Source organism: Siniperca chuatsi, linkage group LG24, assembly GCF_020085105.1.
Source record: "Siniperca chuatsi isolate FFG_IHB_CAS linkage group LG24, ASM2008510v1, whole genome shotgun sequence".
Classification (NCBI taxonomy): Eukaryota; Metazoa; Chordata; class Actinopteri; order Centrarchiformes; family Sinipercidae; genus Siniperca; species Siniperca chuatsi.
Window position 1 is genome coordinate 17,924,378 of NC_058065.1, and position 23,236 is coordinate 17,947,613.

At 39.7% G+C, this 23,236-nt stretch overlaps 1 protein-coding gene across 1 annotated transcript in view; it reads left to right on the forward strand.

Moving 5' to 3' along the window:
• prkx (protein kinase X-linked) overlaps positions 1–23,236 on the forward strand; it is a 69,184-nt gene that overhangs the window by 14,215 nt on the left and 31,733 nt on the right. Inside the window, exons 2-3 of the mRNA XM_044187946.1 lie at positions 4,677–4,845; positions 15,191–15,454. Coding sequence (XP_044043881.1) covers positions 4,677–4,845; positions 15,191–15,454 — 433 coding nt within the window. The remainder of the gene's footprint in view (positions 1–4,676; positions 4,846–15,190; positions 15,455–23,236) is intronic.

The following is a 23,236-nucleotide window of genomic DNA, read 5'->3' on the forward strand; positions in this document are numbered from 1 at the left end:
GGTTCATTGTTGGTAAAGCATAGGATCGAAACAGCCTGCATTTCATTAGCAAGTTGCAGCAGTTCCATGTCTGACTCAGAGTGGCTGTTATATCACATATTGTCATCGGCCATTTATTGTCTCCCTCACCGCTCATCAGCACTGCAGAAATGAAATGCCAAATGCTTCTCCCTGTCTTTAGGAAGAAAACAACAACACAGAGTTCAGGGCAGTATGAGGCCACAGAAACTGTAGTCATTGTGTTGTAGTTCTGCTTCAGGAGGACTTTTTTTTTCTATCCTTAAACCGCCTGCTCCTGCAGGATTTCCAACTGTTACTGCCCACACTACTGCCTCGCCATCCTATTCTGATGTGGTTCCACTAACAGTCTGATCACTCATGTCCACAACCGTGTTTTATGTTGTCTGCCCCATCCCACAGAGAAATGGATTATTATTATTTATTTGAAGAATATCAGCACAGTTACTCAACAAGCCACTTTTACTAAAAATAAATACTAGCCTTAGCCACAGTAAATACCTTTTTAAAAGTAAAACATGTAAAAGTAAAAAAAGAAAATAAATTGAGGAACTATGTTACGTTGTTTCTCATAGCAGCAGATATAAACCAAATGTGTAAGACTTCAGAGATGGTGTTTACAGATTATATGGGATTAAAGATAGCAATCTCATTGAATATCACTGACTTGTACTCAAAAGGCATGTAACTGACTACACAGTTAGTCTAAAAAGACACAGAAACTAAACTGAAACTAAACTTTGATGTGGTTTTGACAGTTTACTAGAAAACAGTGCTTGCACATGAATGGTTAAGACCGATAATAACAGCCTGTTATAGTTTCATCAGAGCCTGATATACTGGATTCTTGAGGCTGATGCAAATATTGCCGTTTGTGTTTGTGTGTGTATTGTTGTTACCGATACTTCTTAGTTCTGTCTGGTGAATAAACTATGTAACTGTGACACTGTTTCTAAATGACCTTAAACATATCTTTGACATTTGTGTACTGACCTTTCAGGTACTTATCAGCCAACATGCTCTGATACCAATGTCCTGTATTTATGATATGAAGTCCAGTCCTTAAAGTTTTCAGAATCCGGTTTATTGCCAAGTAGGTTTTCATATACAAGGAATCTGCCTTGGCATTTTACTGCAAAAGTCAAGAATCATATATACACCAATTCACCAATCCCCTGCTGCACCTCCTGCAGTTCGCCTACAGAGCCAACAGGTTTGTAGATGATGCAGTAAACATGGCCTCCAGCTGGGAGAGCTTGTCCTGCAGCAGAGCCGGGATGATGACGTTAAAGGCGGAGCTAAAATCCACAAACAGGATCATGGAATAGGTTCCTAAAGAGTCCATGTGCTGGAGGATAAAGTGGAGGGCCATGTTTACTGCATCATCTACAAACCTGTTGGCTCTGTAGGCGAACTGCAGGAGGTGCAGCAGGGGATTGGTGATGGCTTTTAGGATGACTTCATTACCAGAGAAGGCAATAGGTTTGAACTCAATTATGTCTTGTGATTCTTGGTTTTTTGGGGACGGGGATGATGGTGGAGGTTTTGAAGCAGGATACCTATTGGCATGTCTCCAGTGAGGTTTTAACAAGGTCAGTTAATTAGTAATTCAAACTGATTAAGAGCCATTTAGGTTTTGGTTGGTGTCACTTGAAATGCTCAGTTAAGCTACATTAACCTTACCTTGGCCAAAACAACTGAGCGTTGAAGTGAGCTAACTTTAGCTTTATTCGGCTCAGTGACAGCAGTGTTCTCTCAAGGAGAAGATCTGCTGAGTGCGGTGTGACACAATAAGTACTTTTCCCCTTAAATTCCTATGAGACGCGAGCACTTCACTTCTCAAGGCATTGTAGCTGGTGGCACATGATGCATGTCCAGTAATGGAAAGTAATGTAACTAAGTACATTTACTCAGGTACTGTACTTTAGTACAATTTTGAGGTACTTGAACTTTACTTGAGCATTTCCATTTCATGCCACTTTCTACTAGGGATGCTGAGATCGATCGGACAGCGATCGTTATCGGCCAATATTCAGTAAAAATATACGATGGGGAGATCGGGATTAATGCTTTCTAGTCGGCGATCGCGAAAAGCGTTCGAGGACGCACATTGCATTTGTTTACTAGCGGATTTGACTAGCAGCGACCACGCAGACTCATCGCGGCGACATACAGCAGGCTCCTTTCCAGTCAAGAAGAAAGGAGAGGGAGAGCTGTTGACGAGTCAGAGAGGGAGAGATGGTGATGCGTTAGAATTTGAAAAAAGAAAAAGCTGAGTGATTTTCTGATTCTGAACAATTTAATTATAATGACTTGAACAAAACTTTGGTCAAAATCATTGGTGTTGCTAGTTATGCGTCCTGCGTCTTTGACGTGTTAAAATCCAAAAGGACGCAGAAAACTCACTGTTGATGCGTCCAGGGGACGCACCATATTTTTCCCTGATTATGCTACATTGTGAACAATAAATTCATGTTGAAATCATAGAAAGAAATAAACAAAAGAAACCTTGCTGTCAAAAACCCAGTTTCTTACCGTCTGCGCATATACTGTATCTCTCCAGCACAGTTATGTGTTATAGTGCAGTCAGTAAGTCACCATCTCTGGGGATACACAGGTTCAGGGTTCGAATCCGCAGGTGGCCTAAGTCCTACTTGCCAACAATGTCGCAATTCATGCAAGTGCACATGGTGTGTTTTCAAGTGGTGCTTGTCAGTTAAATAAGAAACAAGCTTGCAATCTGTTTTTAATGCCATACTGTGAAGCACTTTGAGCTGCATTTCATGTATGAAAGGTACTATACAAATAAAATTATTATTATCATCATCATCATCATCATTATTAACAAGAAAGGTGGTGGTGTTGCTGCTATTTTTTTTATCACGTAAAAGCATCTTATTTGGTTCTTACTCTACTTTTGAGTATTTAACTCTGGTAATCAGACCTGTATATCCCTGTCTAGTGCTCAGTTTACATCCCTCCAAGGCTTAAAAAAGGCTTTATATCTGATTTTGGTGAGCTTTTATCTAAAATTACTGTTGAGTATGACTCAATCCTTATCACTGGTGATTTTAATGTTCATATTGATAACACCACAGACCATTTTGCCATCCAGTTTACTGACATGTTATCAACCTTGGAGTTCATACAGCGGACTGCAGGGCCTGCTCATAATCAGGGTAACACTCTTGACAATCTGACCTGTTGCTTCTGCCCTAGCTGGCTCTCCCAGCATGTTGGCTGCTGTCCTCCTCCTCCTCTCCTACATCTCTCTCTTCATTAGCTACAGCTTACCCTTCTGATCCTCTCTTGCTGCTTCAGCTGCCACAGCAGCACTGGTTGAAGCCTGGAAATATTTGAAACAAATTAATTGGATAGCTAATCACACTGGTCGAACTGTTCAGCTTTCCCACGTTTGTTTCCTTAAGTTTCTAAGTACTCTGTTTTGCTAATACCTCTGGTCCAGACTGTCTTTGAGCCTCCTCAGGACGAGCCCTTTTGAGTCCTTGAAAATATTTTTTCAATATTCATCTGGATTGAGGGAGCAAACATTCAGCATCAGACTTAAAGAATTAACATTAATGTTATCCACTTGCATGAGCAGTCGATATTGACTAGCAGCTATACAGCGTGCTAACCTTGATAACCCAGCTCAAAGTGTGCACGGAGAGGAGGGGCTATTCACAGACGGGTCCGTTGTCATTAATGTGTTTTGTGAGAGAGAGCGAGAGAGGGGCAAGGAGGGGCTGACCAACAGTCCAGGGCCGACCAACCGTCCAAAACCCGAAGATATTCAATTTATTACCATGAAAGGCAGCAAATCCTCGCAAATGACAAGCAGATGTTTTGCACTTTGCTTGAAAAATTACAAAAGCGATTGATGGATTATTAAAATAGTTGCCTTTTCAATTGATTAATTGACCAATCGTTTCTGCTCGAATACCTAGCTCTACAGATGATAGTACAAACAGATTAATTGTTAAGAAAACAAATAATCTAAAAGCCACTTTTGTTCAAATAACTTAAGTCCTTAAGTCCTTACACACTTGGCACTAGCAAAGACACATGTTTTCCATTAAAGATCAGACAGGAGAAACAGTCTGGATGATGTATGTAGAGCTGAAACAGTTACTTGACAGGAAATTATTAGACTAAATATTTTAAAAATCAGTTAACAGAATTTCCAACCATACGTTAATTACAGCTGTTCCAATGTGAGGATTTGCTGCTTTTCTCTGTTTATATCATTATCATATCATTGTAAACTGAATATCATTGGGTTTTGGACTGTTGGTCAGAGATTTGAAGACATCTTAGAAATTGTGATGGGCATTGGTGTATTTTTTTTACGCATCACTTATATCAGTTTTTCATTTGAACGAATTTTAAGACTTTGACTGAGTCATTTGCATGGAATATTGGCTGATACTGATAATCCTTTTGTGATTGAGATCACCAAATATTTGTTTCGCATACATTAATGATAAGTGACAGGTTTGAACATCAGTGTAGAACAACACAGCACCCAAACATAATCAATACATGCAGAATGTTAGATAAGCGGTTATTTGTCATGGTCTAGTTCCCCTGTTTGCTGTGGATTCCTGTCAGAGTGGTTAATCCTCGCCCTCTCCTCCCCCCTGTCCCCACCGCCTCAGGCACAGGGACTTTTGGCCGAGTCTTCCTGGTGAAGGACAAGAAGAGCAGGGCCTTCTACGCCCTAAAGCAGATGAAGATCCCTGATGTGATCCGACTGAAGCAGGAGCAGCATGTCCACAACGAGAAGGAGGTGCTAACAGAGGTCAACCACCCTTTCCTCATCCGACTGTGAGTCTGCTTCCCAGTCTTACCCACAAACACACCGGGTAGAGGCAGGGATCTGGGTGACCATTTCTAATGAAGAGGTTCAAAGTTCAGTGTCTGCTTGTGCATTCGGACACATTGATTCCAATTAGAAATACATATCTATACTACTCTGTAATTCTGTTGGTTTTATCGCCAGGGCAGGTTATCGGTACTCTGTACTCGTGAAATATTAATAAAATCAATAGAATATTAAAAAGCACCATTATAGTACCATCAAATGATGCATGGCACCAATGAGTACTTTCAAAGAAAACTAGGGACAGAGAATGAACAGTTACATTTATTTCAAACTGCAGTTTGAGAGTAATAAGTAACAATTCATGAGTGTGATAGTACAAGCAATCTCTAATGCCACATAGTTGTAGATCATATAGACATCACACAAATTAATACTAAGGTCCTTAATCTGGAGACAAAATCATGAAAAATGTTGTCCCTAATTATTATTATTTTTTGGGCACCCATATCTCAAATTTCCATTGTACCTTTATCTCGGTCAAGACTCAGCGTCCACTAATATTGTAGTATTTGTTTAGCAATGATTCACAAAATTCACAGTTCAATTCAGTACATTATAGTGGCATCACAATGACTTCCCATACATGAAGATGCTTTTTACTGATATCATATTAGATGATATTTTTACAGTTGTGGTGCACTGCTTGATACTAAAAATAATAAAAAATTATAATTGAATTAAATTTTATTTATAAAATAAAAAAGAAATCATAAAAAATGTGGCAATATACATGCCCCTATACAGTGGTGTGAAAGTGTTTGCCCCATTCCTGATTTCTTATTTTTTTTGCATGTTTGTCACACTTAAATGTTTCAGATCATCAAACAAATTTAAATATTAATCAAAGATAACACAAGTAAATACAAAATGCAGTTTTTAAATGAAGGTTGTTATTATTAAGGGAAAACAACATCCAAACCTACATGGTGTGAACTAGTGATTGCCCCCTAAACCTAATAACTGGTTGGGCCACCCTTAGCAGCAACAACTGCAATCAAGTGTTTGCGATAACTTGCAATGAGTCTTTCACAGCGCTGTGGAGGCATTTTGGCCCACTCATCTTTGCAGAATTTTTGTAATTCAGCCACAGTGGAGGGTTTGAGCATGAACTGCCTTTTTAAGGTCATGCCACAGCATCTCAATAGGATTTAGGTCAGAACTTTGACTAGGCCACTCCAAAGTCTTCATTTTGTTCTTCTTCAGCCATTCAGAGACCCTACAACAACATTCCGTAAGTCACGCAAATGCTTGTTTGCAGTTGTTGCTGCTAAGGGTGGCCCAACCAATTATTAGGTTTAGGGGGCAATCACTATTTCACACAGGGCCATGTAGGTTTGGATTTTGTGTTTACTTGTTATCTTTGACTAATATTTAAATTTGTTTGATGATCTGAAATATTTAAGTGTGACAAACGTGCAAAAAAAACAAGAAATCAGGAAGGGGGCACTTTTTCACACCACTGTATATACAGATATGTAAATAAATGCAGACTGTGGAATTGTATAAAATAAAGACATTTCATTCCCATACCATAATTTAATTTTCAATATCTCATCCATTTAGCCAATTTTGTTCCCGAATAGCCATATACATTTCTCCATATTTATAAGAAGGCTTAATTTTGCATCTGCCCTCTTTCAATTTATTTTAAAGGAATTGTTCATATGAACATTTTGGGAGTCAGGACATGGTAAGCCTAGCTTAGCAAAAAGATGGGAAGCAGTGGGAAATCAAATTAAATTTTCACCTATTTGTCCATAGTCTCAGTAGATATTATACATAATAAAATAATTCATAGACCTATTCTGATAGGAATTTCCATAATACAATAAATGTCGTGACTGATATAAATCCAATATAATTTGAAAACTTAAGGAACAGACTTGAGTGAAATCAGCATGATTCTCTCCACATCCCTTCCAACACCAGGATGGTACAGATCAGTCACATTGGTCTTTATTTGGTATAATAAAAATACTGCATCTGTATCCTGTGTCCAAGCATATTCTTTACTTAAATGGGAAGCAGTTTTATCCCTGAGCAAATTTCTTCCTGTTTCCTAGTATGAATAACAACTTCTAAAAGTCTCTCCCATTCATGCTTTGCTGTAGTTTCAGTGTCAAAGTCTGATATATTTTCAATACAGCAAATGTAACAATGTCTGAGAAGATAGCTTACATTTCTCCTTTCTACTCATAAAAACACAGTGCCTGATCAAATTATAGTGGTTTCTAAACAGTATTTATGAAGCAAAATACAACCTCACTACTTTTATTTGCTTCATTATATTAAATGAAGCAAATAAAAAGGCTCACTATGTGTAGCTTTAGTTGTGTTATAACTTTGCAAAACATGAATTACTGCACTTTTGTTTCTCTTATGTTGCTGTTCTTACTTTCGTCTAACAGACGACAGCAGCCTCACAGTTTTCTGATACTTTCATAGCTGTGATCAAAGCTACAGGAAACTCTAAATCATGAATTTCTAGATAGCTCTTCGTTTTGTTGGTTGCAGGTCTCCAGACTAACTTTTTTCACCACCATTCCGGAACCGTTCCGAAAAACAATTTTGTCCTGGAGTGAATGTAAACCATCCCAAAATGTGTTGTTTCTTTACTTTGTTAGTATGAGCTATAGTTGTTAGTGGCATTATCAGCGAAAAAATAATATACTCACACACAGCCAGGATAGCGCCTGGCCAAAGTTAGCTAGCTGGTAGCAGGGAGCTGGCTAGACTGTTTCAATTAAATGATGAGCTCGAACATATTTGCGAGGTCCGGCTAGCCAGCCTGTGACTGAGGGGATAGATGGACCGGTACTGCGGGAACATTTGCCATCAGATCTCACCAGTTAAGCAGGTTAAATCACACATTTGGTTAAGATTAGACCAAAGCCTGGGCATAACTGATAGAGACGTATATATATGTGCTATTTACATACCCCCAGTAAATTCTGCTTATTTTGAAGAAGACATTTTTGAAACTCTCCACTCAGAAATCACCTATTTCCAGGCCCAGGGAAACGTGCTTCTAACTGGAGATCTGAATGGACGAACAGGAATTGAACCCAATGTCATCGACCTACAGGGCAATAACCATGTGTTTGGTCAGTCTCCCGTTTTTACCACACCAACCATCCCCCCCCGGAACAACCTTGACTCTGAAATAAACCAAAGTGGCAGGGAGGTAGTGCAACTCTGTCGGGCCGTAGGCCTGTACATACTTAACGGTAGGTTCAGAGGGGATTCTTTAGGGAGATTCACATACTCCTCAGCTCTTGGATCGAATCTAGTATACTATGCAATCACTGACATCGACCCCTTCACTATCAGTGCATTCACTGTCAGACAGCAATCCCCCCTTTCAGACCACAACCAAATAAATGTGTTCTTTAAACTCTCAGATCAAATGAATGACACAAAAGGGAACCCAGTAAGCTGTACAAATTAAACCCTACTTACAGATGGGCCCAAGACAGTGGAGACATATTCATCATGGCCTTGAACTCACCTGATCTGATGAATGACATATAAGTATATAACCAAAATCAATGTGTCCCTACCAGAGATGGTGTATAAAAGGCTATTGATGATATCAATGTGATATTTCAAAAGGCAGCTATTAAAGCTAACGTTATAAAACAAAAACAGAAGCCTGTTAAAAGCAAAATGCCAGCTAATGGTTTGATCAAGAATGCAAGACCATCAGAAAAACTTGAAAAAAATAGCAAATGAAAAATATCGCAAACCAAACAACCCAGCCTTACACATTAGGTACAATGACATTTTAAACAAATTTAAATGCACAAATAGGAACAAAAAAACAAAATTATACCCACAAGAAAATTGAAGATATTGAAAACGCCATTAATCAAATTCATATCATAACGCAAAGCAACAACAAGCACTACCTATCCAAAATAGTGACATCTGGAGAGCACATTTTGAAAATCTGTACAAAGACATACAGATGTGCTGTAAAAATTGGAGACAAACAAACTGAATCCTTCACCCAGAGAAGAGATGTGGTCAGGGCTGCAACTTAAGCCAGACTTTATTTAATGTGTATATAAATTAACTTGCTGTACAGTTAGATCAGTGTGCTGCTCCTGGCCTCTCCCTCCTAGACAGAGAGGTGAAGTCCCTGTTTTATGCTGATAACCTTGTTCTACTGTCTCCTACTGAACAAGGACTACTGCAACAGCTGGACATAGTAGAAAAGTACTGTCAGAACTGGGCCCTGGCAGTAAATATGAAGAAAACTAATGTCATGATTTTTCAAAAATGCCCCAGATGCCAGGAGAACACATACCTGTTTCCCATAAATCATATAATTGAATGCAGTATGAGTTATACCTACCTTGCTATAACCATAACAGCATCATGAAGTTTCAACATGGCAGCTAATGCACTAAATGAAAAAGCTTGAAGAGATCTAAATGCAATTAAGAGAATTTTATAATTATCAAATTAAAATTAAAATTTGGCTTAAAATATTTGAAAGTGTTATCCATCCACTGTATGGTAGTGAAGAATGGGATCCACTCAGTCATTATAGTTATACCGTTTGGGACAAACATCCAACAGGATCTTTACATGCAGAATTCTGCAGATGCATATCGGCAGAAAAACACCAACAAATGCATGTAGAGCAGAATTAGGCAGAGACCCACTGATAATTAACATTCAAAAGAGAGTGCTCACATTTTTTAAATCCAGCCCCCTAGACACTCTCCATTCCAAAGCCCTCCAAACCTAAGAGCTGAGCCCAGAAAAGAGTCACCTATGTCAGTTGGTGCTGAGACTAACTGAACCCTCTCAGACACACTCTGGAAAGCAGTGTTGTTGTGAGACTGGTCAAACATTAATCAGAATAAACCAAATTATGACCTCTCAAAATTAACAATACTTCTAGGAGAAGGAGACAGGGCATATCCTGCATATCCATATATATTAACATGCCACAACCTGATGGACAATGAATGACCTAGACACACACACACACACACACACACACACACACACAAAGTTGCAATGTTTATGTAGTTTTTACTTACTTGTATTTGTATTTTTAACTGCAAGTCAGTATTTATTATTATCATTATTATTCTGTGTATGTTTTTATTTCACACATGCTTTGGCAATGTTAACATCTGTTTCCCATGCCAATAAAGCCCAATTGAATTGAGAGAGAGAGATTTTAGATTTTTAAAAACCTTTATTTACATAAATAAATTAGTTAGCTAAAGTCAGAACATTATTACCATGAAAATAAACCAAGCTGTACACAGTGCAGTTAAGACCACAAACACTTCAACAGCTACCTAAAAATCGTATTGAATCTTAAGTCATCACCATCCATACATTGCATCATTAAAGCACCACGTTTTCATAACATCATCCATGTTACTCATTCCTTTAAAAACAATCTAAAATCAACCCAGACTCTGGCTTTCACCAATGATATGAAAACAGGAAGTGCTTCTTGCCCTGTCCTGTCTTCTACTCTGTTCTTCCTGCTGCTGTAGATGGACAGTTTGACCTTCCCTACTATCAGGTTTAGTAGTTGCTACTTTATAGCCGACTCCTAGAATGAAGGCAGTCTTAGACCACCTCTCACCAAACCAACTAAAAACATTCTCCTGTGCATTAAAAAGGTTAGAGTCTTTTGCATCCATAAAAACAATGAAAAACAATCTCTACTTCCCCACAAAATGGACATTCACTTGAGACTGCAGGGTTGATCAGAGATAAAAACATTTACTGCAATGGCACCATGTAAAATCCTCCACTGTAAATCACCAGTCCTTCTCTTTTAGAGGTGGTTATATAAAACCCTCCATACTGGTTTCACACTTCGCTTCCATTTAAACAAGTTGCATGTCTTATAAGGTACTTGATAAAAAGGAGGTAATCCACACAATTTTTTAAAAACTTAAAATCCATTAAAAGGGCTCCATGCAGGCCACCCGATGCCACAGAGCAGATGCTACCAGGTTGTTAATAATTAGTGCTCTGCCTCTAAAGGACATTTATGGATTCAGCCATTTCCACTTATTCAGTCTTCCTTCTACCTTCTCCACCACCCCTCCCATTTCTTCTGGACTAGGGTCTCATTGCCAACATGCACTCCAAGATATTTGAAACCATCCTTATTCCAAGTCAACCCCCTGGTAGACTGGGCAGACCCCCTCTCCAACTCCCAACTGCCAGTGCTTCACTTTTTGACCAATTGACCATTGCCTATCCAGTTTTTTTTTAAATCTCTTCTTGATTTTGGACAAGAACAATGACATCACCTGCGTAAGCTGATAAAATGTGGCTTCTGTTAAAATCCTTTAAAATCAACCTTCAATGTTTGCCCTTATTTTGCACAACATGGGACAGTGAATAGACAGCCCTGTCTCACTCCCCGACACACTTTAAAAGAGGCACTCAGATGTCCATTCAATTTTAGTACACTCTCAATCCTGGTCCTAGTCCTGGTACAAAACCTTGATCATAGCTTTAAGACCTGGGCTGAGGCTGAAGCTCTCCAAAGTCTTCCAGAGATAAAAAAGGTGCTCAACCCAGTCAAAAGTCTTTTCCTGGTCTAGAGAAATGAGAACGGTTTCAATTCCCAAAGAACCAGAGATGTCCAAAATGTCTCGAATTAAGGACACATTGCCTGGTAGGTCCATCCTGGACAAACAGTAAGTCTGATCTTGCTATATCACTAGGTCCATCACCTTTCTGTCTGTTGGCCAGCGCTTTGGACAGGATTTTATAGTCCGAACAGAGAAGAGACACAGGATGCCAGTTTTTGATCTTTTGTATATCTCCTTTTTTTGGTAAGAGAGTTATTACTGCTCTCCTGCAACTTCGCGGTAGCAACATGTCTTTAAAACTCTCATTAAAAACAGTTAAAAGATCTTCACCTATCTCCCCTCAGAACTCTTTACAAAACTCCACTGGAATCCCATCAATGCCAGGGGCCTTTCCCCCCTCCTTGCCCTGCAGGGCCGTAAGAAGTTCTTGCAACGCCAGTGGTTCCTTTCAACTCAGTGTTAACGTCTTGTGGGACTTTGGGCAACCCTTCACAGAAGGATTCAGTTCTTCATCTTCTTTATACTCACTGCTGTAAAGCTCTGCATAAAAACACACTGTTCGTCTCCGTATCTCATCTTGAGTCTCTGATTTCCTGTCCTGTAGCAGAGTGCAGAGCATTAATAAACCTGCTCTGCCTATTTTTCTTCTCTAGTCCAAAGAACAACTTGGACGGTGCATCCATCAGTACTGCACTCTGGAAACATGACTGGACCGGCACCCCCTGAGCCTTAGTGCCTAGTAGGTCTGTAAGAGCAGATTTTTTTAGACTTGAGATCTTCAATATGACCTCGATTTCCGATGGGTTCTGCAGTTCCACAATTCCAGTCTCTAGATCTTCCATAGATCTGGTAATGTCCCTTGTGACATTGAGTGTGTACTGCTGACAGAGCTGCTTTATTTCTACTTACCAACAATCCCACCACTGTCTCGGAGATTTAAAATCTTGTTTTCTGCTCTTAAAAACTCCCCAAAAGCATCACATAATAGAGCTGTGTTAAAATGCCACTATGCACTTTTAGGTTTTAAATTAATGATTAAAACATTACAAATAACCAGAGCATGGTCAGTAAAACAAACAGGCAACATTCAGCACTTTTTAAAGATGTTGTCTTTTATCATCATTCATCCTTCTCCACACATCTACTAAGTCATGTGCTTCCAGTAGTTGCCTCAGTGCACGCTGTGATGCACTGTGAGCTTCCAAGTGATTTCTGTCTAAAACATAATTTTCAGTACAATGTAAAATCTCCTCCTAAAAATAAAAAATCCTCAACATTAACTTTACTTAAAACGGTGCTTAGAACCTGTAAAAAAAAAAAAAAAACAACAAAAAAAAAAACGCACTCTGTCAGGTCCTGTAGTAGGAGCATACACATTCATAAAAGCAATATTAAAATGTTAAAATCTTGCCCTCACCACCATCCATCAGCCCTCCACCACCTACTCTACCTCAAAACGACACTGGTGAAAAGTTCTTTGAGAAGCGGATGCCCACCTCCCCACTAAATTCTTTCTTCCAGTCAGGCTTATTAAAACTGTCGCTGAGTCTCAGAAACATCACATCAGTGCCTTTAAGTCTCATCAGCTCATACAGCAGACATTTTCGCTGCATCTCTTGCCCCGTTTATATTCAGCGTACTGATATTAAAATGACCCATGGCAAGAGACATTAAAAGCAAACATAACAACAACACTGACCTATATTTAGGATGTAAGATCTTCTTCATCATCATCATCATCATCATCATCTTCATTAGTTGCCTGATTTTATGAACAATCTCCTTCAGTCTGTACACCTCCTGGCCACTGAGACCTCCTCTCCCTTTACTGCTCTTATGTAGCCGGGTAGAGTTAGAGAGCAGCTCTTTGTCAGAGAAATAATGCTCCACTTTCACTCCCTTCATGTTTTTAGTTTTCTGTAGGAACAGTTTGATTTTTCCAACACTGTCAGCTTTAATTTATCCTATGGCTATCAGCCACTTTGCAGCCAGATGATACACTCCCACTGTCAGCAACAGAGCCCTCCTTCATACTGGATCCAGACTCTGTATCTCTCTGTATCCCTACTCTCCTCCCTCTTGTCCTGCTCGCTGTCCCTTTCTTCGCCTGTGAATTTCCACTGTTACTTCTAGTTTTCTTTTCAGATGGGGCACTTTCAGAATCTCATCATCATCCTCCATGTCAACTTCACTTCCTCCCAACACTGCGTCTTCTACAAATATTTTATTTACACAGCTTTCCTGTTGTTTTACAGCTTCCTGTCCCTTACCTGTCTCCTCCTGTCCTCCCTCACTTACCAGACTGTCCTGTTGTACTCCACCTGTCTCCTCCTGTCCTCCCTCACTCACCTGATTGTCCTGCTGATCTCCACCTGTTTTCTCCCGTTCCTCCACACTGTCCTGTCTTGTCTCCTTATTGCTGTCTCATTCTGGTTCCGTTGTTCAGTTTCCTTTCCCTTGGCAGCTGCCTTGTTAGAAACATTCTGCCCTGACGTAGAGTTTTTCTCTGGACATGATCTGATGAGATGTCACTCTCTACCTGAACTCTGAGAATTCAGATTTAAATTCAGAATAAGGACCAGGAGCGCGGTACACTATAACAAATAGAATTGGCCGTCGAATTGGCCGTCCAGGTTGGGTGTGAATGACTAAGAACAAGGCTTTCGAATTAGTTATAATTTAGTTTAGACTTGTGGTCACTGTGCTATGCCATCACCCAGGGATTTACAACTTGTCAGTGTCACTCAATATGGCTCCCAAAACGTTTTCAAATTATAAGACGCATTTGAACAGTTTTTTTAATGCCACTTATCTTCATCTGGTTTACCATGTCTGGGGTGTCACACCATCTAATGTAATTTACTTTGGGGAGGGGTGTTGACTACCTTCTGTTACTAAGGTGGTACAAATCAGACTATGATAAAATAATTAAGATAAAATTTTTAGAATTCTTAAATTCATTGCAAAGCCTGACAGATACGGGATTTTTGAGATTGATACCGACATATAATATAAACAAACATTTTAAATAAGGATCCCATAAACTTGAATATTAAAGAATAGTGACCAAGATGTGAGCGAGACATTTTATAGCGCATACTACAGTTTATCTGGAATAAGCTAATATCAGCCAGCCTATTTATTGGTTGGGCGCTAACCTTTTGTAAATAAGGACCCAAGTAAAAAAAAAACAGACTAAACTGTTGTGGGTTTGAGCAGTTACCTGATTATTGTTGTAACACAATAAATAACTTTCACATGGTTGTATGCTCCACATGTGCAGTACTGTATATTTGGAAATAAATGTGATTATAGATCGAGGTAACTATATCTTGAGAAACCAGAAAAAGCAAAAGGAAGTGTTGAGATAAAATAGCAGTGTAGGACAGTAATTGTCTTTGTGGCCAGCAGCCAGCACTTATGGAAAACACTGGAGCCTCCTCCATCTTCATCAGTGACAGAGCTCTCATGTTTTATTCCTCTGAAATGCCCTTCCAGCTGAAATAGTTGTTGAACAGTGCTCCAAACCACACCGGGGGGTAAAGTCTTCATCTGATTTCCTCAACTCGTACAGTACTCTACAATACTTTAACTCTTTTACCCTCCTGTGGACATGTAGCACAACTGTGGACTGAAGAAGTTACTTAGTGTTTAGAATTTATTTAAAAAACTATGTTTTTTGACCTGTGTGGTTATTTTTCAGGTTTTGGACTTACCACGACGAGCGCTTCCTCTACATGCTGATGGACTATGTGCCAGGCGGCGAGCTGTTCAGCTACTTACGCAGCCGCGGGCGCTTCAGCAATGCCACTGGGCTCTTCTATACCTCTGAGATCGTATGCGCCATTGAGTACCTCCACTCCAAAGAAATTGTCTACCGTGACCTGAAGCCTGAGAACATCCTGCTGGACAGTGAAGGACACATCCGCCTGACTGACTTCGGCTTCGCTAAGAAGCTCTCTGACAGGTGATAGAAGTAATATCAGTATCCATTTTGACAACCACAATTGCAGAGTGATTTGGAAGTTAAAATCACCTAAAACGAATCAAATTGACTGTGAATGGAGTAGCCTATAAGCAAGGTAAGAGATAAAAAGGAACATAAATATCAGTTCATAAATCGTCTACAACCATGGAGTTTTAAGAAGTGATTTAAAAGATATTGATTTTCAGTCTGAGCTCAGACCGGTAAGTCCTAAGTCTAAGAGGCCTGATTGAAAAGAAGTAGTCAGCTTTAGTTTTAAATCCCGACTTGTTGTAATCTGGATTTGGAGGGGTCATTGTAAGCCATTTGTTTATTAAAACTTTTTAGGAGCCAATAACAATAACTTGTTTGTTCGTGGACACGGGGTTGTGATCTGACTTGAAAGAAATAATCAAGAGATTCACTGATAATGAAATAATCATTAGTTGCAGCCCTAAATCTGAGTCCTACAGGGTGTAAGCCTTAAAAATAGTTAATCCAATTTAATGGTGAACCTAACTGGTAAGCTGTTTAAATAGTGTTGGTGTGATCTTGTATTTTTGCTTCAGTAGTACTCTGAGCGGTTGTCTTCTGTACAGATAGGGGTGTCAGAGTGACTGGGTCATAGATAAAAGCATGGATCAGATTTATTACAAGCTTTACATATAAAGAAAATGCCTCATTTTAAAAATATCCTTTAAAGAGGATGTCTGTCTGTTTACTATTTAAATTTTCACTTCATTTACCATATCTGAGAAGTGCCGTCACTTATTTTAGTTAAGAGCCTTTCATACATGGCATACGTAATATTGCCTGCTTCAACTGTCTATTAAAGTGATGTCCTTTTGTCATTCAGACAGAGGTGTCCATTACATAAATGTCCAATATGGTTTTATTTTCTATTCAGACGACAGGACATCGTTTATTAGATAGAGCATCTATCCAATAGACTAAAGTCTGACAATGCACATGCATAGAAAGACATTAAGTAGGTTCTGTCATCAGTCCTATTTGCTCACATGCTGTATTTAAAAGTGGCGCTACTTTTTTTTTTTTTTTTACTTTTGTCCTGCACTGTGAGGGAAAAATTATTTTAGAAAATAATTTTTTCTATGACAAGAATTGTCTCAAGTGGCTCATTCACAGTGTTTCATAGTTTATTAAACTGATATTATTTTCTTAGAGCAGAGGAGAAATCTGAGAGCAGACGTTTCACGGGCGCACAGAAGCAGCCAGAGTGCGAGGAGAAGGGCTGAAGCTGGAGTGCAGGAAATCAGTGCGAACAACAATATATCTGAGTACATGCATACAATTTAAGCAGAAGCAGAGCAAATCTAAGCGCAAGCAGGTGTTATTTGAGTGCAAGGGCAGGGTTTTGAGGGAAAGCATTACAAAATCTGAACCTGAAATCAATCACTCATGCTCTCAAATTGAAAGACCATGCTCTTGAGAGGGCTTTCTTTGGGAAAAGCCTAATACCTGCAGCCATAGCCACCTTAAATAATAGGCCTCGCTGAACTGGCTAGAGCGTGTACTGTTGTCGGTCATTTTATGTTGTTACTGTGTGAGGTTGTTGTCTGATGTGTACAGTGCTGTAGAAAGGAATTTCCCCTCAGGTACAATAAAGTCTAAAGTCTTGAATAAAGATTGGAAAAAAGCCCTATAACGGTGGGGTCTATTTTGATTTCCTTCTTAGGGCGTTTTCATATTATGTACAATTGCTTTGTACCGTGCCTAAGTATGAGTTTTCTTTAGTTTATTGTAACTACGCGCATGAAAATACTCTCGAATTATTCCATAAATCTCTGCATTTTTGTGTGTAGTGTCCATTTGTGATTATGTTTTCATCTGCCCAAATTTCAAGCAAGCATTTAATTTCTTCATTAGACCAGAGTGATCCTTTGTTTGAACGGGACAGTTCAATAGTTATGACATCAAATTCTAAATAGCAGTCCACTTCTGTGTTTTGGTACAGTAATTTTCACACCTCATGCGAACCGTACCCGAATACACATGAACTACACTCAAAACCACTTTTAGAGTGGGCGGGATACCGTGTACACGAATCTAACGAACTGGACTTTGGGGTCAAGTGTTTTCGGATCCGGGCCCAGGTCCCTGATGTGAACCTTATAGTAGTAGTTAATAGTCCCTTAGTTGTAGGTACCTACAGAATTCGTGCTTACCCAATGTTTATCTTTCTTTTGGGCGGCTGTGGCTTAGTGGTAGAGCGGGTCGTCCACCAATCGGAAGGTTGGCGGTTTGATCCCAGTTACCCCAGCCCACATGTCGAAGTGTCCTCGGGCAAGACACTGAACCCCAAATTGCTCCCGAGGGCTGTGCCTTTGGTGTGTGAGTGTGTGTGAATGATTAGTTACTTACTTTTATTTTTTATTATTTTTTATTATTCTGAACCGTAATTCTTAGCCTGGCATCGCCAGACTAATTTGAAAATGCGTATTAGTCTGGAACCTCTTATTTTTGATTTCCAAGGGGTGTTATCAATGGGCGAAGACCAAAATGCCTGTGGACCATGGATCCATGCTTTGGACCAACTGAAAAGACCTACAACTAATCAGAGCAATGAAACGTGCTGAGCGACACGTGCAAGTTGCGGTGCTTGGTCTGTTTTCAAGCAGGAGAAAAAATGGCGGCCTGGTCACAAACTTGATCAAATTACTGCTAAACTGTACACTAAAATGTGTTTCTGAAAACATTTGACGAGGGAAATAGGCAATGCAGTAACAGAATCTTGATTCATATTTGATCAGCACTGCCTAGTTTGACAGTTTGAGCTGAGTTTTGTGAGCCTGGTGCCTTGCGCTGGATCAACCAGTCAGAGCTGCGAAACGTGTGACTTCAAGTCTGGACCCGTGACGCTCCTCTGTCAGTCATCGTATCAAACCCTCCCCATATTAGATAAACGGTTGTGATTGGCCCAACCAGATCCAGGACGGGTGGAAATCTGTCTGAATGGGAGGGGGCCAGACCTATCTGCTGGAGCAAATGAAACATGAGCTCGGCAGATTCGTCTGGTTCCCAGGCTACATACTTCTACAGTAAACAATGTAATTGAATCCATATGATTTTTTATTCTCCAAACTCTTTTACCGCTTCTTTCCACTTTGCTGTGTAATCTGGTTTGCACCAACATACAATATATCTTAAGTGGGCTTCAGTTTTGGGAGACCCTCTATCTTTTGGTAGCTGGAGAGTTTTATACCTAACTCTAGGCTTTTTGCCTCCCCAAATAAACCTTGTTATTATCCTGTCCCAGGTCACAAATTGGTGTAGGGATACCTCTGTAGGTAGGGAATGGAAAAAATAAAGAAGCCTAGGTTGCGCATTAATTTTTATGGTGTCATTTCTCGAGTTAAAGTCTAGCAGTAGAGTAGACCATCTTTCAATGTCTTTTTGTATCTCCTTATTTATCTTGTTATAGTTTGCTTTGTATAGTTTGGATCAGGGCTATTCAATTACAAAATCAATTGGGCCAGATTTTAAAACCAGGACATGTAGATGGGCCAGACATTATCAGCAGCATATTTAAAATCTTTTTTTAAGCTGTGTGGTGCCTCGGAATATTATATTCTTTAACTACCAAAATGCACTCATTGCAAATTAAACACACTGGTTTGGCGTTTGAAGATGGCAGTAAAATAAACAAGTACTTGCAGGCAAGGTTAAACTGACTGTTTTCTGACATTGTCAATTTTATTTTTCAGGGTGGACAGAGACACACCAGGTCTGGTTTTTATAGAAGTTCTTTGGACGTGTTAAACCTCTTAAAGCCCACTGGGTTGCCTGCTTGAGCTAGTTCTAAGCTGCTTAGATCGCGCATACAAATATAAATGTTGAAACTTTTGTCGATGGCTGCACATCGTTAGAAAAAGTGGTGACTACCTATCTTTTGAAGCAGTCAAATATGTTTCTTGATTATTTATATTCCTTTAGTTTGTAAGGGTCCACCGATCAAAATAATCACTCGTTAGCTCCTTTCATACACTATATATGTAGTTTACTTATTTACTTATTATTTTGTCATATAGATGACATTTGAGATTTATGTATACTTGGCCACTCGGAGGTTGCTTTTGGGCCGGATGTGGTCCGCGGGCCGCCACTTGAATAGGCCAATTTATATAGTCCTTTAGTACCCCCAGATATTTAATTTTCTTCCTGCATCACTTTTGATGGAGTGTAGTTGTGTTAGTATGTGTTTTTGAAATATTAATTTTGTATCCTGAAAGGTGTCCATATGTTTCTAGAAGCTTCATCAATTAAGGAAGTGACTTATTCGGTTTTTCAATGAAGGCAATGACATCATCAGCAAAGAGTCCTATTTTATGTTGGCCATGTCATTTACCATAACTCCCTTAAGTTCTTTTTTTTGACGAACTGCTTGTGCCAAAGGCTCTATAAAGAGAGCAAATAGAGTGGGTGATAGACAACATCCTTGCCTAGTTGACCTCTGTATTCTAAATTTGTCTAGCAGTGGGCTGTTACGCCCTGTAGCGTTTCAGTGGACAGAAACCCTTCATTTGGAAAATTCAAATTCACTCATTATGTTCCACTCGGGCGACACCTAGTGGTATAATTCGATATTACTGGTCCTGGCTTAATATCAAGCCAGTTTGAACAATTTAACATCGCTGGAGAGAGGAAGGCAGTTTGATGCAACCTGGAGGAGGTTGTGACAGCAGACTTTTCACTCCATCTTTGCGTGAGGACATTCAGAACAGGTAGAAACTTTGACTTTAGACGTGATCAGATGGCAAGTTTTATGGAGTAGTTTCTTAGTCTTTCGATCACACCGAAACCTCAATCTCTTGCTGTTTGCTGCAAGGGTTAGCAACATTTTGTTTCCTCTTTGTATTTAATTAGTTCAGCCCATTACCTCAGTGCTTGATTAACTTTTTAAATAGCTGATGTAGACATTTAACTACTGTGGGCAAATACAGTGTTTGAAAGTAGAAGAAAGCCAAACGCTGCTCATGTCCTGTGTGTGTTCATTGTCCTTGAAAAGCTCATATTTTCTTTTGGGAATTCTCCCAACTCCAAGAAACCCATGGCAGTTCCACTGAAGGACAAACTTCCCTCAACTGATGTCATTTAGTCTGAATTAAATATACAGTGAGCGAGGGCTCCTGGCGACCTAGGCAGAATTGTAACGATGCACTGTAGAGGAGAGAGACGCCTTTATATTTGCTCTGCAGCCTCACTACAGCAATATTTCTCCCAAGGGTTTCACCCAGGGCTGCTTTGACCCCCGCTGACATGTAAACATAATGGAGTAAGATTACATTTTCCCCTGGACTGGGAGATCAAAACAGATGGGGAGTAGATATCTCTCTGATGTGCAAGTGACTCACTTATATAAATGGAGGGCAGCAGAATTGCCTGCGATAGGAAGACAACTGCCTCATTGCCACTAGCTCTCTTGTACTTTCCATGTTCAGGATGTGATGGAACGTCATCACAGCCCAGTTCTCCCCATGCTGCAACAGTGTCCCCTGCTGACAGACACGCTCATCGACACATTTACACATGAAGCCCTTTATGATGACACACGACACCCTGAGGAGCAACAACACACAATGCGTCTTCTCTCCACTGTGGCCACACCTCCTCCGTACATCACGCTTCATTCCCCCGACATCAGCAACCTCCTCATCCTCCATCAGGACCAACATAATTTCCATACAAATTACTGTTGCCGTGGCAACTGGCCGAAGAGGTCATTACCCAGGTGATATCAGTGACAGGCAATGAAATTCTGGCGCTGGGCCAAGTACTCTGCATCAGAGTACAAGTGGTTTTCACAGAGAACACTGCATGTTTGTTACACAGTGTCAATCAGCTGCTCTGTCAGCCAGGAGGATGGAGGGCCAGAGGCAATAATCTGCTTTAGACTTCCTGTTATCGTTCACGCTCGCCAGGTATCCTATACTTATTGTCCAATACCTGGATTAGGACTGGCTCTTATTACAATTTCATCCTGTGGCCAGCCAGCCAATACTGACTGGCACTTCCAGATCTATTACTCCTGTATCCACACATCTCTCTTTGTACACACAGTGTGTAATTTACAGATGTATACAGATCGAGCAGAGGCTATCACATGTTATCACCTGTCAAACAGTAGTGGCCACTTAACACACTGACAATAACTGACAATGTGGAAGGGGGGGTTCTAAACATTACATATTAATGTGGGCAACCTACTTTTAACTATGGTGATGCACAATAAGTCTACTTGTTCCTGGCAGTGTTTTCCCTGTTTCAGAAATGTTCTGTGTACGAGGGTCAAGACATGTTGCTGCCCTAGAAAAGAAAATGACACACATTCCTTTTGATAATCCATCATTTTAAGTAATTTTTCATTCTATTTGCAGGTTTAATTTGTTTGTTTTAGTAAAGGGAGAAGAAAAAAAACATTAAACTCTACCAAGGATAAACAGAGAGCATGGATGCATGTAGTAAAGTATAGCCAGTCCAGCAAGTACAAAAAGAGTTTGCACAACCACATTTTAATCTCTTTTTAATTCTATTCATCCATTTTTCAGTATGGCAACTTATTTGACCAAAATTACCCAGCATACATCTGCTGGAGAGAAACTGATTGATACTCATTGTTGGTGACAGGTTAAAAAGACTCAACACTGAGAAAATAAATAAAAAATAAAATAAATAGCTAAATAAACATCAGTACTGTTCAGTAACAGTCAATTGCTGACTATTTCAATACTGCCAGTCAATTAGAGGCAGGTTGTAAAACAAGAAGCATAGCTTCTCTGCATTTACACCTGCCAGGGAGCTAAATATTGATCTGAAAAGTAACTAGTAACTAACTATAGCTGTGAAATAATAAATGCAGTGGAGTAAAAAGTACAGTATTACCCTCTGAAATGTAGTGGAGGTGAAGTATAAAGTAGCAGAAATGCCATGGAAATACTCAAGTACAGTACAAGTACCTCTAAATTGTACTAAAGTACTTGAGTAAATGTACTTAGTTACATTCCACCACTGCTCCCTACTAAACCGCGTTTTCTCTACTCGATCAAGTTATTCATGCTACAGCTTTGATCCGATTCCGAACCATTACTTCAATTGATTGAATTCCAGTCAGAAATACTTTTTTCTTGCTTATCAAAACATGTCATCTTAAGTAATATTTCGCTGTTAATGTATAACATGTATGATAAGCTCGTTGTCACAGAGAGTAAAAGATGGGGATGTTGTTTATTTACTTTCGAGCATTGCGTCTCACCTACTGGGTAACAGCGTAGCGTGAAAACCATCTCTGATGCTTACCTTTCAATCTACTATGTTACTGACTGTACTGACAAACTATAGCTAGCTAACATAGCAAACAGACAAACGGTTATAAGCATGAGTGACATGGCGGTTGTCAGGGACAGGGTTAACGTTATATTAGTTATATTGAAAAGGGAAAATGATGGGGTCATTGTTTATTAACTTTCCAGTATGTAATTCACAAACTTGTTAGCAAACATCGTTTTCTGCATTATATGCTCTGTAAAAAAAAGTTTTTGGGAAGCCCTGGTAGAGTGCGCACCATGTACAAGGCTGAGTCCTTACCGCAGCGGCATGGGTCCATATCGGTGCATATTGGAAAACATATACGCCGATACCGATATATCTGTGATAGGCCCATATCAGGCCCATATTGGCTTATCGGTCGGGCTCTAATGACAGTAGAAGGCATGTACTGCCTGAGTCAATAACTCTTATCCAAGCTTGGACTGGTTCTGAATGCTGCAG